We start from the raw sequence: 18,197 nt of genomic DNA, 5'->3' as shown, positions 1-18,197 counted from the left end.
ATCGACAAACACCTTAATCTTAAAACAGAAGTAACAAACAAGCCTGAAACAAGGATGAGAACGGCATCCAATATAATTGAAAACTTTGTAATTTCTTTCTCACTCCATCAAGTCTATCTTGAAAATTGCATTTCAATAAAATTCTTGTTAGTAAAATTAGATTTACAGTAATCTAGGATTAAAGCAAAAATAGCAATACCTTGGTAAGCCTTAAATATGATGGTCTGAAATTGTGTGACCATTCTGATAAGCAATGGGCCTCATCTATGCACACAAATGCAATAGGAGGCAGAGAAGACCGATTGTTGAGCAAAACCATTCCACCCCCTGCAATAGCCTCAGGGGACACTAACAGGAAGTGAACTTTGCCCTCTTTGACATTATGCAGGACACTGTCTCTCTGTGCTGTTGTCATGTTGGTATGGAGACAGGCTCCTTTAACACCTGGAGGCAGACCAGTCACCTAGATATTAATATTGAATGGCCTTCTTAAGAGCAAAGCAATAAAATTCCAAGGTTTTTTTTTTTATTTATCTAGATTTATGCTAAAAAAAAGTCACAGGTCCATTTCCTCAAACCTTTCAATTTGTAATGGTCTTCAATCTTTGCTTTAAATCAATTTTAATAACAAACATCATCTTAGCTTTATCATTCTGAAATCTTTTAATGAACATGTACAAGAAATCTACACCTGATCCTCCATGAGTGAGACAAGAGGAGAAATCACCAAGGTGATGGCCTTTGACCTCTGAGCATACAAGTAGGCTGGTAACTGGTAACACAGGGATTTACCACCTCCTGTTGACAACACAACCAGAGTGGACAATCCTAAAGGTAGAAAATACAAGCATAAAATTAACATTGTAAATCAGTCCATTTTAAGAGCCTTTAGTGGAAGAATGACATTCTTGCCACTTAAAACAAGGAACCATTTTTCATTTCAAGGAGTAAAAGTAAGAGAATATCAATTTTCAATTGTTCCACAATCTTGACATGTATTAAGTATAGTTACTGTATTAAGTTATAGATAACTAGATTTCAGCTTAGATGAGGTAACAATTAAATCTAATCACTTTGAAAGTTGTTCTCTTTTTAACCATGTCCAGATAATTTTACCTGCTAGGATTCTCTTTACTGCATGCTCTTGCCCTGATCTGAATGACTCATAACCAAACTTCTTCAATCCTTTCATGATGAAATTAGGAGTGCCTACATGTATGGACAATATTTTAGTCAAGAAAATTCTGGTACAAGTTAGTTTATCCAACAGTAATATTACTGTTTTTCGTTTTTAATAAACGCATACACAAAATAAAAGAAAAATGATCAGGTATCTGGAGAAATTTACTTCTATAGATGCATCCCTGAACCACCAAGATTAATTTAAATCATTCAGATAAGATAATACAAGTACTCAACTTGCACACTTGAGGTGGAAATTATACTTCAAAGACTTCAAGACCATTCTTATTCAAAACCAAAATTGACTTTAGTTGATTTCATTTTTAACATATCAGCTGGACAGAATATAAAGAGACCATGAATTAGATTTCAGTGACACCTTCAGATCTTAAATACATATACCAATTTTCTCACCTTTACAAGTGTATTCCTCCATATCCAGTACTGGAGTGTGGGGAGGGGGGACTTCAACATCTTCTTTAGCTGATCTCACAATACTGGACTGTATTTCCAAGTCTTCGTCTAACTCATTCTCTGGATCTACTCAAATATATTTTTCAATAACTTGATGCTAAATTATCTGCAAATCATACTTGAAATATTTCTGCAAAAAAAAAAAAACATCCTCTAACAAATTCAAGACTATAAAATTACCGATATCTTCATTCCAGTTAATGTCTTCTAGATCAGCTTCATTTTCTGTTATCTTGCCTACCCTGGCTGGTCCTTTCTGGCTGTTCTTATCTTTGACTTTAGTTGGTTTGTCCAGCTTCACTCCTCTGGCCATCATGGCAGCTTCCTTCAGACTGGGAAAGTCCTCTTCAGAAACAGGAGGCAGGTCAGCCTCTCCTCCATAACTCTCTTTGTTTTCTCCTGGCAATTCATACATAAAATACCTCAGAAATTTTTAATTGTAACTTTTCATTTCTTTAAACAAGAGGCCCACGGGCCTTATAGGTCACCTGAGTATCATGTAACAACTTTCTAGCAATTGTATTTGGTTCGTGTTTTAATCCAAAAGCCATGAAATTCACAAATTTTGAAAGAGGCACCATTGCTTATGAAAGGGCAGATTTCAAAGCATTAATTTATATTTAGTCAAAGTATGGTATAGTTAGCTGCCCTGAAATTATCTATTTTGAAAGAGGCCCCTTTCTTCATTATAAGGCCAGCATTTTTTTATGTTTAGGTTTAGTTATGAAAACAATAAAAAAGTCCCGAAGGAGAAGGAAATAAAAAAAAAAATTTGATAAATCAATTATTAACATTTGTACATTCTTTTTTATGCTATCCTAATAGGCTCCTTACCACTGGACACATAATGCTTACAAATAGGAAAGTAGAACATTTAATCGCTTATTTCATCATCTGCTAGTTTGGGTCAGTTATATAAATTTTGTGATGTTGATCAAAATATGTTTTAAAAAATCAATTCTTTAAAAGTCTTTCAATATAATTATTTTCATTTTTTTAATATGTGTAGACATTGTTCTAAAATTTACTTGATGCCTCAAATTATAATTCCTATCATAAAACAGACAGGGAGTATTGGGGAGTAGGGTGAACATTTTTGCAATTAAGTGTGAAATAATTTTTCTGGCTGATACAAATGATACTATATGCCTGTATATATTTGTATATTCTTGCCTTTTAATAGTTACTTTTTTTTTATTTCTTCAGGTTATTGTTTATTTCTTCCTCAAATGGACTTAACTTCTCCCATAGTTTTATTCATTACATCTGATGCATAAGCAACCCTTTTCTGAAGAATGATACTGTAAGCTACAACAGAGACCTAAACAATGTCGCTGGCAATATGCAATAGCTACCACAGGCAGTTTAAAACCTGGGGAGGAAAATAATTTACAGACAGATACTTTTGAAACGAATATATAATTATCTCACCAGCATGTCATTGTGCAACAAAGTTGTCAGCATTTTATTTGTCCTTTGAACGGGAACGTTTTGAGTGGCACTCTTATCGATGAATTTTACACTAAACCAAGCTTACCCGCCGTTTCATCGTAAAACCGGAAGTGCGAGTTCGTAAATTTGAAATCTGAAGCAAGTCAAATTTGACATCGGAAAGAAATTTTTTATATTTTTTTCTGAAAATTCAAAACCTTGAGCGGAGGGTTTGTAAAACTGAAAATAAAATAAATCCTGGCCTTAAATATGTAATTAGATCATTAGCACATTAACCAGGAGCAAAGGATAAGATGTTCACAGAATCAGGGATTTATCTAGCTATTTTGTTTAACTACCGTTTTATATGTAAAGGGGAAAAATGAGAGCCGCAGGCTTGATCTGAGCGCCGGAGGCGCACCATAAATTTTAACCTGTTTACATGCCCCCCCGGAAAATTTTTAAATAAATGGAGCAAAATCCTGCATTCTTAGAGCTTCTGAGGGTCATTTGTAGACCTTTACAAAGGCCACAAAAACTTCACTTTTTAGACAAAATATTAAAATATAAATAACAAAAAAAAAATTTAAACCAGGTCAGTACTTGATTTAACTTTTTCTCTGAATATCTATCACAAATCAATTCTGTTTCTCGTGTTTCACTACTAACATTGTTTTTGTTGTTACTCCATTCTTTCGTTTCATAGTGATATAAGCTCCATCTTACTCATCTACACTTTTCTTTTTAATTCTGCAAAAGCATACGTATCTTTCGACATCATGGACTTGGCACATGTTTACCGATCAATATCAAATAAAAGCTTGAATAATCTATTCTTTATTTGAAAGCGTTTGAATGACTAGGATGGTAATTTAGGATATGCTGTTAAACAACGGAAAATTTCAGAACGATGTTTTAAATATTGAAATTCTCCTTTTAATCGGAGAATTTTCTATCTGAAAAAGGGGAATTTTCGCACCTTTTTCAAGAGGGGAAAGGTACCGTTTACCGGTAGTAAAAACAGCCTTGATAAATCCCTGAGAATTCATGCAATTCACTATATAATCATTGGAGCCCCACCCCAAAACAAGAACCCCTGACTCTGGGGCCATAAAATTCACAATTTTGGTAGAGGCACTCTTGCTCATCATAACTATGTACTTAGTTAGTTTATTTAATACCCAGGAGCAGAGAAGAAGATTTTCAAAGAATTCATGTATTTTCACTATATTATCAATTCACCAGAATCTTTATATTACTGGGGCCATAAAATTCACAATTTTGGTAGAGGCACTCTTGCTCATCATAACTATGTACTTAGTTGGTTTATTTAATACCCAGGAGCAGAGAAGAAGATTTTCAAAGAAATAATGCATTTTCACTATATACTTATTTAGCCCTGCCCTAGCACTAGAACCCCTGACCCCAGGGCCAGGAATTTCACAATTTTGGTAGAGGACTCATTGCTGATTACAAACATGCAAACAGTTTGACTGCTTGATGTCCAGGAGTAAAGAAGAAGATTTTAAAGATTGCATTAATTTTAGTGGTTTTGGCCCCACCCCTCAGGCCCCAGGGGGGCAGGGATAAATTCACAATTTTTGTTCCCCTTCACCCACAGATGCTGTATACAAAATTTGGTTGAAATTGGTTTAGTGGTTTCAGAGAAGAAGCTGAAAATGTTCAAATGTTAACACACGATGGACGACGAACGACGGACGACGACGGACAAACACGGATGGCAATAGGTCACCTGAGTGACTCAGGTGACCTAAAAAGTGAATTTTTATTAGGGAAACTGTCTTGTTTATTAGTTTTATCAGTCCAATTCAAATTTTAAGTGCATTATATAGTCTATATATACTGTGGAATCATTTTTATTCGTGGGGGTCAATGTTCATGGGTAGCCAAAAATTTCCTGGTTCGTGGGGACATAATTTTGTTGGTAACAAGTTCCATTTCGTTTTTTCCCCCAAAGTTAAAAAAAGAAGGAACTCCGTCAATGTTACTTATTTAAGTTATCTCTCTTGTGAACACAAAAATGTACCAGTGGCTTGCACCAGAGAAATATCGCCGTGATGTTGCAGCAAATTACGATTATTAAAAACAACTTAAATCTCTAGATGAGAACGACGAGGACAATTAATGCCAAAATTGACTTAAAAACGTCTACACCTGAAACCAATTCAAGCTAATTAGCTAATTAGCACCTACTACAAAATCGCACTGAAAATTGACCTCATTAAAGGGGCATTTGAGCGTGTTGGACTATAATGTAAACACTGCTTAAATTTAACAGTTGTATTTAATTTATTACTTACTGTACATATTTATCGATTCTATGATACTTAATTTTTTTTTTATTTTGGTTTTGTGTCAATAAACACATACAGAATGTATTTTTTCTGCGTGATCACACGGAAATAAAGGTAAAGGTTATTTTACGATATAAAATAGTCTGTGTAATCGTAACTTTTAACAAATAATAAATAAAAATGTTTGTAAATACGTTTGTGGGGATGTAAATTCGTGGGTTAGGGTATATATATATATATATATATATATATATATATATATATATATATATATATATATATATATATATGAACTCAAATTATCAAGTCACATAAAATTGTTAAAAGATATCAGTTGTACAAACAAGACAAACAAGATGCAAGGTATATTAAATATAGGGAGCCCACATCTTATTGGGCCCTGAAGACGCAAAACAGCATAAAGTCAAGGGAAGCAAAATTACAAGAAGAATCAGAAAGTTTATAACTTACCTGGACATTTGTTAGCCCAGTGGCCAGGTTTACCACACTTGAAGCAGTTGTTTCCATAGCTTTCACTGCGTGACTTCATCTTCTGTTTCCACTGGAATCTCTTGTACTGGGGCCCTGACATCCCTTTGCCTTTTCTTTTATACGTTTTGACTTTCATGTTCAGCTTCACAAAATTTCCAACAGAGGAAGGAGGGGGTTTACTTCTAAAAATGCCAAAAACATTATCAATGTTGTGAAAAACACTCCCAAAGTTACACATAGTCTTTCAATTTTTACAGTTCCTAAAATATGCAGGATATCATATTATGAAAATATTAAAAATATTATGAAATGATTATAAATGCATTTCAAAACAAAGAGACATTTAGTCACTGATCTGAGCTATGATTTACATGTAGTGAGTTAAGAACAGTGAGGATATACTCTACTCACTTAGACATGGACACTTTGGGTTTTAATGGTGCACCATCATTATCATCAGCATCCACTGACTAAAGGGGAAAATACACAAGAACAATTAATCAGGATTTCATGAAATTATACAGTTAATTTTTTGTTTTGGTTATACATGTAATAGCTTAATTGTGAATAAATTTTTATGACACTATTGTTGAAATTCTGAAATATCTCACTTCTGAAGCCTCTTCACTTTCAAGTTTTCTTTTCTTGGATTTAGGATTAGTTTCTGCCTTCTTCCTCTTCCTGTTCTGCTTTGGAATTATGGGAACATCTTCAGCATCAGAAGCATTGAATTCATACGCCTTAGATCCACTCTTATGTTCACTCTCTTGTTCACTATTTTCTTTATTGTCCCTGCTTTCCAAAGTCCTCTTCTTTGAGTAACCAAAATCATTGCATGAACTTTTACTTTCACTTCCCACAATGTGGGTTGTTTCATTGTCCCATCTCACATCTCTGAACTCAGCACTCTCATTCAAGGACATATTGCCTGTCTGCTCTTCATTCTTTCCCACTACTTGCTTCGGGACGTTAGGTCTCTGATATGATTTGGATTTGCTTTGTCCTCCTTTTTCTTCATTCTTGATTTCTGGGGTCCATGTGTTCTCTGAATCAAACACAGAGGAACTGAGTCCATCCACTTCATCAAAATTCTCCCAAGCTTGTTCTCCATCTTTGCTTGCCTTTTCAGTTGTTGATGATATTGGACCATTACTTTCAGGTTCATCACTCAAACTAAGCTTTGCACTGATGGAAACAGAAAATTTCTGTCTTGCCTCCAAATTGTATTTCTTTGTAATACATGTATCTACATCTTCTTGCTTATCCAAAGATGATTCGTTTACTAAATTCTTATTCTTAATTTTTAAATTGTTGAAAATCTTTCCTTTTACCATCAGTGAATGCTCTACTAGTTCTCCATCTGGTACACTTTCATTCTGTTTAAATTTAGACTTATTTTTTGTAGCAGTCATTTTATCTTTTTTGGCCATTTCAAACAATTTGAGACTTAATTTGGACATCATGTTTGAAGCCTCTGTTTTTGTTCCATCTTCAGCTGGTCCTGGTGATGTGTGGGTTTCTGACGTTTCTTGGTTTCCTTTATTGAAAACTGTACCCCAGACTCCATCTTTTGCAAACTGATGTGATTCACTGGCTGTTTCTTCAGCTTCCTCACTGTTTTCAGAAACTATAGGCTTCTGAAATACAAGTATCAAACATTTACTTATGAAAGATCAAACTGCATGAACAGGGGCATTGCAAAGCAAAGCATCCCCTCACAAAAGAGAGCATACTGGTATTTCTTAAATCAAGTCAGCGTTTGACATATATCGTAAAGCAAATTACAAAATCTCTTGGACTTCTATTACACACACACATTGACAAACTAATCCACCCACCCACACACAAAATCAAATTACTAAATCCTCTCAAACTCTGTTGCAAAGGGATAATTATACAGTACTATACACTTATTAAAAGTTAGCATCCAAAAATAGTCATTTGAGTGACAAAAACAGCTTTCATATAAAAGATTTAACATTAGGAAATCATCTTGTTCGCACTCAAAACAGGCCCCAGGATTATGAAACAGACTTAAGACTTAACTCAAATTTTCAATCGCCTATAAAATGTTTGTTTATTAATTATTGAATTAATATCAAAATTTGAAAATGACAACATTTTTATGAATCAATATTTAAACATATTGAAATTTTGACCTGTTTGCCTTCCATAAAATTTAAGTAGAACATAAAGATTTTGACTTAAGCTTTAAACAATGTTTCATGATCCCGGAGTCAGATTCTTAAGTAAAACTTAAAACTCAGTTTGCTAATACTGTAGTTACCTCTTTAAGGCTAAACTTTTAAATTGAGATCTTTTTATTATCATGCTTAAAGCGAATCAACAATCAACCACTAGCTGCAATAATGTAGATCTCTCCTTTGGGGGAGGGGGGAGGGGGGCATCAGATACAAGCTATTGGAGAGGGCTACATCATTGCAGCTACATGTATAATCAACCACATACCTGGGGCCCAGTGCAGCTTTTCTTCAGTTTACCATACTGAATGTATGCATCTGAAAATTTATATATTTAAAGAAAAATAAACAAAATTTAACTCTATTTTTACAAGAATATTTATTTGAACATGAAAATAAGTGCAATATATATTAGCATAAAAATTTGCAAATTAACTACCTTGAATCTCTTGTGGCGCTGTCTTGATCTCATCCTTAAAAATAATTATATATTATACATAGATACATTACTTCAAAACTGCTCTAATATATTTTGCAAATACACATGTATTTATGCACAGTAACATATAGTGTATATGTACCTTATATTTAAATCCACATTTTGGAGAGATGAAAAAAAAAACCTGCTCCATCAAAATACTGCTTTAACTATATACTATATACAGGGAAATTTTCTAGAGAGGTTTTATTTTTACATTATTCCTCTCCTGGTGATTGGGCGAATTTAAAATACTGGTGACAATTACACCTCATGATTTCTTAAAAGAACTATATTTCATGCAATATAAATTCGGGGCAAAATTACACAAGTTCAAAAAAAATAACACGTTTTTGAAAATAACCCTGTATACAGTACTGTATAAACGATTTCTAGAGAGGATAAATTTTATTCCTTATGGTGTTGAGATCACTGTATTTGAAAATACTGCTGACAATTCATTCCATATTGTTGGTAAAAGCTATATTTCATGCAATATAAATTCCACTAAAATTACACCTCTCCTAAAAAACAGATACCAAATTTTTGAAAATAAATCAGTAAATTTGCTTCTTGCCAAAACTTTCATTTAGACAGTAATTACTTAATTTTGATCTCTTACCCTATGGGGTTTCCTGCCATTTTCTTTATAAAACTTTATCTCCCATCTCTTTAGTGAAGTTTTCAAAATTTTCATTTCCTCATTTTCTTCCATCACGACAGAACAAAATCTCTACTACCTGTAAAATACAATTGGAAAGGAAACTTAATTCATATATAATTTGTGTACACTTACTACTGCATTTCCAGTGAACTGTATGTTTAATACACTTATTATTTTTTTTTGTCAGGAGGGAGGGGGAATTATTGACTTTAATTAGTCCTGCAACTACTGCATCACACAAGTTGGCAATTTTTTCAAAAAAGTGAAAACATTGTAAACCAACTTTTATTTGTGTGTGAGAAATTTTCGCGAGGTACACGACAGTCTCGTCATCAGAATAATTCTAGCCACAAACCGGTTCTTAAAGTCACTGTGTCTAGTAATAACATATATTTCAGAGCCAAAAAAGCTTGATTGCAAAATTAATCTTCACGAACTAGTTTACCCCCAGTAAATCGCAAAATAAATTCGTCGCGAATAAAAGTTGGTTTACAGTAAATGAAAAAAGGCAAATATCCTACCAGTGAGCATATATAGCGATCACAGGTCACTTCGCTCACAAAGCTCACTGGAAGGAAGTTATTCTGATAGGTTTGTCATTTATTTTCATGGATTTTATGCATGCTGTTAGGGAGAATTTCTCCACTTTCCAGCATTCGTCAATCATCCATCTATCACTCCCTAGTTTAAGACCCATTTTATATTTAACCTGTATAATTTATCCACCTCCCAACCCTTTATAGTTGTCTCTAAAAACTCGCTTGTTTTGAATTTTGTGAATCTGACTAAAAAATAAAAAATCGATCATGAATCGAGTCTGTAGAGATGACTAAAAGGGTTGGAAAGTAATTAAAATATATATGTTGGTTAAAGTATGTGTCTAGACTTAGGAAGTGAAAGTAAATGATTGACCAATGCTAGAAAGTGGAGAAATATTCTCCCCAACAGTGCGCATTTTTTCCATCACGTGATCTGTAGCGTTATGGTCAAAGACTAAAATATAACACCACAATGCTACAGTTCTGCAGCTACATAGTGAACAGTTCGCTATTCTCACGCATAGTAGAAGATTAGTAGTCTGATCAGCTCATGGCCTAGTAAACATTGTCAATCGAGTGATTACTGACTTTGTTGTTAAAATTGCCAACACCTGTGCTTATTAATCAGATTAAACAAATAAAGCTAGTCTATTCAAAGTTTCTTTTAAATATGCGAAAAAGATTCCTCATTTAAAATACGCTGATGACTTTTTTCATTTGAATATCATACCCAAATATGTGCCGTAGAATTTTCTTCTTCCCGCAACTTTGCGTCACTTGATTTCATGAACAACGAGCCCGATCCTAAAAGTAAATTCCTGCCAGGTGGACTCGATGCTTCACATCAGTCAACACCCTACAACCTGCAGGTGGCGAGATAAATTGTTATGCCTTTTCTCTTTACTTAATCTCTAATAACAATGCATCTTGGGAAGATGATAATAAGGAGACTGGAGACAAAAAATCTCTTGTCTGTTTGATTTGTTCAAAGATTGGCTTTCATTTTAATATTATCTATTGAAAAATTGATTGCTCGTTTTAACGGCACTCCCCATGCCGGGGGGGGGGGGGGGGGGGGGGGGCGTTTAATGAAAAACAAAACATAAATTTCTTTATAGAGAATATCTTTCCAGAAGTGTGAATCCCATTTCCCTCTAAACCAAAATATTTGTTAGAAGTCAACGTTTTCTTTCAGAAATATACAAGCACAGGGACTTGGCACAGTCCTAGCAAAATCGGGTAGGCCTATATAATATAATAGGGGAGAATGGACCTAACGAGCCGCCATTAAGGTCAGACGACAGGTTCCTCAAATATATGTTTTGTATTTCTTGGTATTATATGAAAAATATGCATATTTGACATTCTCTTGTGACTTCTAAATGGTTTTCAAAACGTTTTTAAATATAAGTACACCAAAAATTATGATTTCGGCAATTCAGAAGATTACTCATAATTAAGGGTTTTTATAAGAAATATGACCCTGTGATATCTTGTCCAAATGCCTAGTAAGGTACCCTAATTTTTTGTGAGGAAACTTGTTTAAGTACCTATACTTCAATGACAATTTCTTATGAAAAGTTATATATTTTTGAGGAACGTGTCGTCTGACCTTAATTCCTCGGTGAATCGCTTCAAACTCTCAAAACATTCAAAACCTCGATTTTTATTAAAATAAAACACGAAAAAGTTTTGCCAGTCGAAAGGCAGAATGTTGTCCTTTATTATCATAAATTAATCATTTACCTAACTTCATTAAAACTTAGAAAAAAATATTCAAACTTCCCTTCTCCCCTATTATATACTATATAAATACCCGATTTTGCTTGGACTGTCTCAAGTCCCTGTGTATACAAGTGGGTTTTCAGTTCACCGTGCGGTTGTTTGGGGGGTGGAGGTCTGGGAATTGCTGGCACTGTGATATATTTCTGCAAGCATCCTTTGTCCTTATATAAAATTCAATAAACATTGAATTGCTTGAGCAGATCTACATTTATTCGTAATAAATTAGTGATATCAACAGGACATGTACAGAAGAAATAAATTATTATCTACAATTATATACATTCTGTATTTTTACAAATTAGTTAATAGTGTTCAACGCCTGCATATCACCATGGCCTCCAGAGACTGTTCTCCTTGTTAGATCCGCCACTTGAGGAGGACTCTGAGGACAATTCTGCACTGGTAGACTCACAGACAGATTTTCTTCCTAAACTTCCGTCAGATGATTCCTCATTACTGGTAAACAGACGGACACGTAGATCCGGGGAAGTGTTTAGATCAATGTCGTACCTTCCTGACAAGAGCAACTCATCTGGAGAAAAGAATGTTTTCTTCTGAGACGGGAGGTCGAGAGGGGTTGAGGTCCTGATTGGTTTAATAGCACTAACGTCCACTGGGGTAGAGGTCAAAAGAGGGTCGTGAATGTGGGGAAAACGGTTCCATTCCTTTGACAAATTTTCTTGATCTTCTTTGAATTGCGTGCGTGTTGTAGCTTTATTTTCTACAAAGACGAAAACACGGGATGCAGACCCGCACATAACGCTGCTTGATTCCATTACGTCATCAGTTTCAAAATTGACGTCCATGATTTCTTTATCGCCACTGTATCCACATTTATAAGCAGGGGTGTAGAATTGCTCACTTGGATGAAAACCCTGATTTGTGTACCCTCTTACGTTGTTTCTCATTCCTATGAACGGATCCATTGGAATTTTAGGCTGTGGCGTGGCAATACCCCAATGATCCACAAAGCGTTTTCCTGATAAACAAAAAACAAGTTGTATGAATTAAATTGAAAAAATATGTTATTTTAAATATAGATTTGGCAAGCACTTTATTTTGCAAATGAATTTGATGGTTTTTTTTAGTACTCACAAAGTGGGAATTCGTTTGTGTTTCCAACCAAACACCAACAAGCAGCCATCTCAACAAATCGTAAATTAATCAAACAACATGTTAAAATAAAATATATGCGCACACAAAACTTAAAAATAAATAAGCATGGAAAGGATGCCTTTCGGAAAAGGTTTTACCATACACATTAACATACATATTTAAAAATTATCATTACCGATATTTTGCTGATGCATTTCAACCAAGTGGCCAATCGTCATTTCCAGTATGTCTGCTTTCTCCATTTTTGCAAAACGTTTTTCCTACATGAAAAAAAAGAATGTATAAAGATTTGGGTATAAAAATCTGGGGAAACGTTAAGGAAACTATTAACAAACAGTGAGGAAATTCAGAGGAAGTAGGGAACGGTCTTTTTTCCAAAAGCTTACGAGATATGAATGGGGTGGGGAAAAACAGTAGGGGCAGTAGGAATTTTAACTTACATCTTTGCCCTTTGCCCTCATTACGATATTCTTCAGTTGCACGAGACATTTGTTGATCCTGTCTCTTCTTCTCTTCTCCGTGATTGGCTTGCTGGCCTGAGTAAAATGAAATTAATAAAATAACATTATTCAAAAGGAAAGTGAATATTGTCCATTTTCTTTTCTTTTTTTCATTTATTTATTTGGTACAATTTTGTGGCAATATATTAAAAAGAAGTAATGAAGAGATTAACTAATAATAATTTTTATTCTAGCTACATTTATTTTTCTCTTTGTGTGTATTAATCAAAGGAGTTTATTCTTTTTTCTTATTTTTACCTTGTTCCCAATGATTGGAATCGCGCCAACATTCGCTGTAAAATGCTTCATTAATTTCCCACCAGCTGATTTCTTGGACCTTTGAACCTCCATTCCTAATTAAACAATGCGTTCTATCTGTAAGCTTTTGGGTTTTTTTTCTTGTGTTAAGAAAAATTTGTTGTGATGAAAAACAAATAACAACTCACTTATATACATGTAGTATATTTCGCTGGAGTAGTATTTACTACCTGTAATACTTCTACAGTACAGTTAGTATAACGGTATAGTGATACTGACCAGATGACTCTAATTAGGAGTTCGACACGCTAATTACTAATTTGTGTAACGGATTCAGGATGTATCGTTTTTCTGATAGTTTTCCCCAATCTATTAATATATATTGTGTTTTCTTTGTTTGAAATTAATTATAATTAAACCGTTAATTAGTCAAGATTACTTTGTTCAGATTTATGAAACAAATGGAAATAAATGAATCACATGTACATGTATTTGATTACCGCGACAGAATATTATAGGAGACGATACCCTTATTTTATTACTATCTACAAGATTACGATATGTTTTACGAGAAATGTTAGAAGTAATTTTAGGGAAAAGATAATAATAAATCCATAGTCATCATTCGAATTCGAATTATATATCAGATTCTTTGATCCATTGTGCAATCGCAATATTTTTAGTCGTCAGTTTTAAAAATCCATGAAACTGGAGTACAACTTTTTATAACCTTTTCTAGATGATCGGAAGTCAATAATCTCTTCAGGTACAAGTATAATGCGTGTGATTATTGGATATAGTAAATAAATTAAAATAATAAATACATTTTTACAGAGTTTTGACGAATGTTCATTTCATATGTATAAAGTCAAATTAAAAACATTTTTCCGATCCCTGGAAAAGTACATATCTTTAAATAATTAACCAATTCTAAAAAAAAACACGAAGAAAAAAAATAACACAGTTATACTCGTACACGTAGATATTCTCATTTTCAAAAAAAAAATGGCATTCACGAAGGAGGCAAAACTAAAGGACCGATGGCACAAACCAAAAACGGATACCTCGATTGGTATTTATGTATTTTTTGACCTACATGTATATTGATCGTAAATGATCCGAATAAAGACATTATTAACTTTCTATGATGTTCAAATTGCCACCATTCTAGCAACCATTCTTATTAATCAAAACAATTAAATCCCAGAATTGTGAAATTTTGAATAACAAATGAAAATATATGCGGCAATAATTTTATTCCCTTGCAAATAACAAGTTATTATTTTCAAGATTTTTGACAAAAGTTATATTGTATTTTCTGTCCTTGATTCTAGATAACAAAGAAATTTAATCAAATATGAAAACATGCAGATACAGTATCTGGACGATCTATTACAGAGAAAACATTGATTAGATACTGGAGTAATCACGTAAAAAAACAACAACAACAATGCTTTATTAATTGCTATTTTACCATAATTACTGAACACTTAATATGACATGCCACAATGCTAACCGTTTTGCAGAGAGTGTCTATTACTACTCAAATGAAATATACTTATGTCTGTTTTGATTAAGTAAACTTTGTGAAAAAAAGTTTAAATAAGATCTGCGAACAACCAATTCTAATTCCAATCCTTGCGTTCCACATGCAAGCAACCCAAGCATTGTATACGTCAAATAAACGTACTTTGTAAGGAATGGAGGTTCAAAATGCAAAGAATTCAGTGGCTGAAATACTGATGAAGCATTATGCGTCTTTGTTCAATGAAGATATTCCTAAAACTGACAGTAAGGTAAAATGCCTAATTTTTTTAATTACAGAAAAAAAATGATGTACATATATATAAAGGATTTGAACGATTCTTAAAATTCATAACGCACGCGCACATTTGTACAAATCGTTTGTATCATTAAAAACAAGATTTCATATAGTTTATATAATTTTTTTTTTTGTATGCCAATTCACTTTACTCAGGTCAGCAAGCCAATCACAGAGAAGCGACGAAAAAACAGGATCAACAAATGTCTCGTGCAGCTGAAGAATATTGTAATGAGGGCAAAGGGCAAAGATGTATGAATTCAGTGATCTATAATTTATATCATAAATAATATGTATTTGAGAAACTTACGCTTGCATTCAATGAATTTCCACTATTTTTTTTTTCATTTACCTTCTCTCGTCATTTAAAATAAGAAATATGCATAAAAAATTGATTACTATTTTTTTTTTAAATATATGATTTTTTTTCATTTGTAGGAAAAACGTTTTGCAAAAATGGAGAAAGTAGACAAACTGAAAATGACAATTGGTTCACTTGGTTGAAATGCATCAGCAAAATATCGGTAATCAATATATAAAAAATCAAAAATATTATATTTGTTACATTTACAGCTGTTTATTATCTTTTATCATATACTTAGTAGTAAATACACCGATTCTGCACGGTGCGATACGGATGACGTCACAATACCCCATATCAAGGACCGGTCCGAAAATCCACGTATCGGACCCATGGGACCGGCGGGCAGAAAATCCCTATCAAACCGAAAGTAACGCTTGTAAAAAGTTTTAAAGTTAATTTACTTGATTTCATTTAATTATATTTGTGAAATAATTCAGTAATAACATTTGTGGGCTTATTTATTTCAATTACCTAATACTGTCTGTATTTAAATTTAAAGAAAAAGATCGTTTAAATATGCACAAAGCATTCTTCTATGACTTAACGTGAACTCGTATATTAGGTATTTTAAATATATTATAAATAGAATACTACATACTAAAATCCATATCATGTCATATCAGCCGGCCCTCGGGCTGATATGGGGCCACTCGGGCTGATATGACATATGATGTGGAATTTAGTATTTAATATTCTCTGTGTAATGCTTTTAAAAAAAATACAGATTAAATATAGTCTTACAATGATGCTTGTTGATATTTTTGCATGTGTTACATGTAGGTATACCACTTTCTATAGCTGGATATATATTGTAAGCACAGAGGCCGGTAACATTCTGTTTTTGATTTTACGTAATCACTATATATATATATATACAAATCTCTTTTTGTATACATATAGTGATTACGTAAAATCAAATACAGTATGTTACAGGCCCCTGTCACTGTAAGTATAAAATGAAGCCAAAAGGCTTAGAGTGTTTTTTTTTTTCAAATCTTACAGTATCAGAAATATAAAGAATTCATTAGCAGTTATCATAACCATTTTACTTATTTGATTTTGTATAGGTAAACGTTTGGAGGATCATGGGGGATTTGGCACACCAGAACCAGAAAATCAAGTGGATCCCTTCAAATGTATGCGAAGAAATAATGCCGTTGACAATCTGCAAGGACAGATAAATCTAAGATTTTATCCAGGACACATCTTTCACACCCCCGATTTTAAATGTGAATACAATGGCGGCAGAGAAATCATTGACTTTGATATTGACACTGATGTCATGGGATCAAACAGCAATACATGCGACTCTCCTTCACGTCCGCGTGTTTTCGTCTTAGAAGAAAACGACAACATTACAAAACGAACAAACGAAAAGGAAAATCAGTTAATTGGCCGAAACAATTCAAAAGAAAGAAACGGTTTTCTGCAGAGTTATAAACCCCTTTTGACCTCCACCCCCATTAATCATAGTGCTAAAAAATCAACAAGAACTTCTACTCCTCTTCCATTTCTGAACAAAAAATACCCTTCTCCAGATGAGCTACTTTTCTCTGGAAGATATGACATTGATCTAAACACTTCCCCGGATCTACGTGTCTGTCTGTTCACCAGTAATGAGGAATCGTCAGACGGAAGTTTATCTGGCCCTAGTCTTTTAATTTAGAGTCTTCAGTAGAAGCCAGTGCTGGATCTACCACAGAGAAGGGATTCTGGCGACCGTGATGACAATATGAATATAATGCTAGTATAAGTATTTGTATCATACAATCTATAATATATTGTATATTTTTCTAGATATTTATTTATTAAACAATACATAACAATGAATGTTTTCTGAACAGTTGACTGGTTTTGTTTGTTAGCTTACCTGAACTGAAAGCTCAATTCAATTGGTAGAAAATGGCCGTGCAATAGGGAATCCTAAAACTTAGGTTTACATAGAAATATAAGGGGGAAATCTTGCAAACTCTTTCTTAAAAACGACAATGCCAGAAAAGATTTAATTAATTTACAGTGTATGTCGAAGCTTTTTAAGGTAGTGTAGATTCTAAATTGTTTAAACCATGCCCCCAGGGTAGGGAGGACCACAATAAGTATTACACGGGGACAATCAGGTGCATGAAGAACAGCAGGCCCAAAGTTACTCAGGTGAGCGTTGTGGCTCATGGGCCTCTTATTTTTATTAACTGTTGCTTTTATAAAATTTATTCATTTTGAGCTTGAAAATCATGGAGAAAAATTGAAACAGAAAATTCAAAAGCTCTTTAATTCTTTGTGGGTCAGGAACGAAATATACTAGGCTAGTAACGTATAATCAGTTATGATCTTTCATGTAATATTTAAAAAGTATAGCTCTGCGGCTTTGTTATTGCTGACCCCTGGGTTAGATCCGCCCATATTCTGATATATCAAAAGGGCGGGACCATACTGCTTAAATTATACAGTGAAGTCGCCAATTCCGGGTCACGTCAGGGTGTTTCTTTGATATTTTGCAAATCTGTTCAATAAATATTTTATGCAATTATGTATTGAGAACAAATTGAATTTTTCAGAATAGCTGCACGGGAACAAAA

At 33.6% G+C, this 18,197-nt stretch overlaps 2 protein-coding genes and 1 pseudogene across 4 annotated transcripts in view; 1 reads left to right on the top strand and 2 right to left on the bottom strand.

Annotated features, from left to right (window-relative positions):
* Positions 1 to 10,564, bottom strand: part of LOC134282694 (ATP-dependent DNA helicase Q4-like) — a 98,796-nt gene extending 88,232 nt beyond the window's left edge. Inside the window, exons 1-12 of one of the 3 annotated variants that reach the window (XM_062765100.1) lie at positions 10,507 to 10,564; positions 9,196 to 9,313; positions 8,535 to 8,568; positions 8,364 to 8,413; positions 6,506 to 7,531; positions 6,306 to 6,364; positions 5,874 to 6,076; positions 1,837 to 2,055; positions 1,597 to 1,722; positions 1,117 to 1,209; positions 692 to 828; positions 200 to 463 (exon numbers count right to left, since the gene is read on the bottom strand). In XM_062765100.1, coding sequence (XP_062621084.1) covers positions 200 to 463; positions 692 to 828; positions 1,117 to 1,209; positions 1,597 to 1,722; positions 1,837 to 2,055; positions 5,874 to 6,076; positions 6,306 to 6,364; positions 6,506 to 7,531; positions 8,364 to 8,413; positions 8,535 to 8,568; positions 9,196 to 9,288 — 2,304 coding nt within the window. In that variant the 5' untranslated portion in view covers positions 9,289 to 9,313; positions 10,507 to 10,564. Of the gene's footprint in view, positions 1 to 199; positions 464 to 691; positions 829 to 1,116; positions 1,210 to 1,596; positions 1,723 to 1,836; positions 2,056 to 5,873; positions 6,077 to 6,305; positions 6,365 to 6,505; positions 7,532 to 8,363; positions 8,414 to 8,534; positions 8,569 to 9,195; positions 9,314 to 10,475 lie in introns of all 3 variants that reach the window. The other 2 variants (XM_062765102.1, XM_062765101.1) reach the window with 2 other exon arrangements.
* Positions 10,565 to 11,733: 1,169 nt separating this feature from the next.
* Positions 11,734 to 13,530, bottom strand: LOC134282647 (uncharacterized). Its single transcript, XM_062765044.1, has 4 exons — positions 13,436 to 13,530; positions 13,118 to 13,213; positions 12,853 to 12,937; positions 11,734 to 12,540 (listed from the first exon to the last, which is right to left on the bottom strand). Exons 1-4 carry the CDS (start codon positions 13,526 to 13,528, stop codon positions 11,888 to 11,890), a joined length of 927 nt encoding a protein of 308 aa, XP_062621028.1. The 5' UTR covers positions 13,529 to 13,530; the 3' UTR covers positions 11,734 to 11,887.
* Positions 13,531 to 15,136: 1,606 nt separating this feature from the next.
* On the top strand, positions 15,137 to 17,357 carry LOC134282646 (uncharacterized; annotated as a pseudogene).
* The last annotated feature ends 840 nt before the right edge of the window (positions 17,358 to 18,197 follow it).

This window comes from Saccostrea cucullata, unplaced genomic scaffold (assembly GCF_032062105.1).
Source record: "Saccostrea cucullata isolate Sc308-1 unplaced genomic scaffold, CSIRO_AGI_Scuc_v1 ctg183, whole genome shotgun sequence".
Lineage (NCBI taxonomy): Eukaryota > Metazoa > Mollusca > Bivalvia > Ostreida > Ostreidae > Saccostrea > Saccostrea cuccullata.
Note: the sequence above shows the minus strand (reverse complement) of the source record. Positions and strands in the feature narration are given on the sequence as shown.

Bases quoted from the DNA above. Each gene is read 5' to 3' on its own strand.
- LOC134282647 (XM_062765044.1), bottom strand. From the start codon at position 13,528: ATGGAGGTTCAAAGGTCCAAGAAATCAGCTGGTGGGAAATTAATGAAG. The intron at 13,214-13,435 runs GTAAAAATAAGA...CATTTTACTCAG, and splicing joins TTCCAATCATTGGGAACAAG to GCCAGCAAGCCAATCACGGA. The intron at 12,938-13,117 runs GTAAGTTAAAAT...TTTTTCATGTAG, and splicing joins TGAGGGCAAAGGGCAAAGAT to GAAAAACGTTTTGCAAAAAT.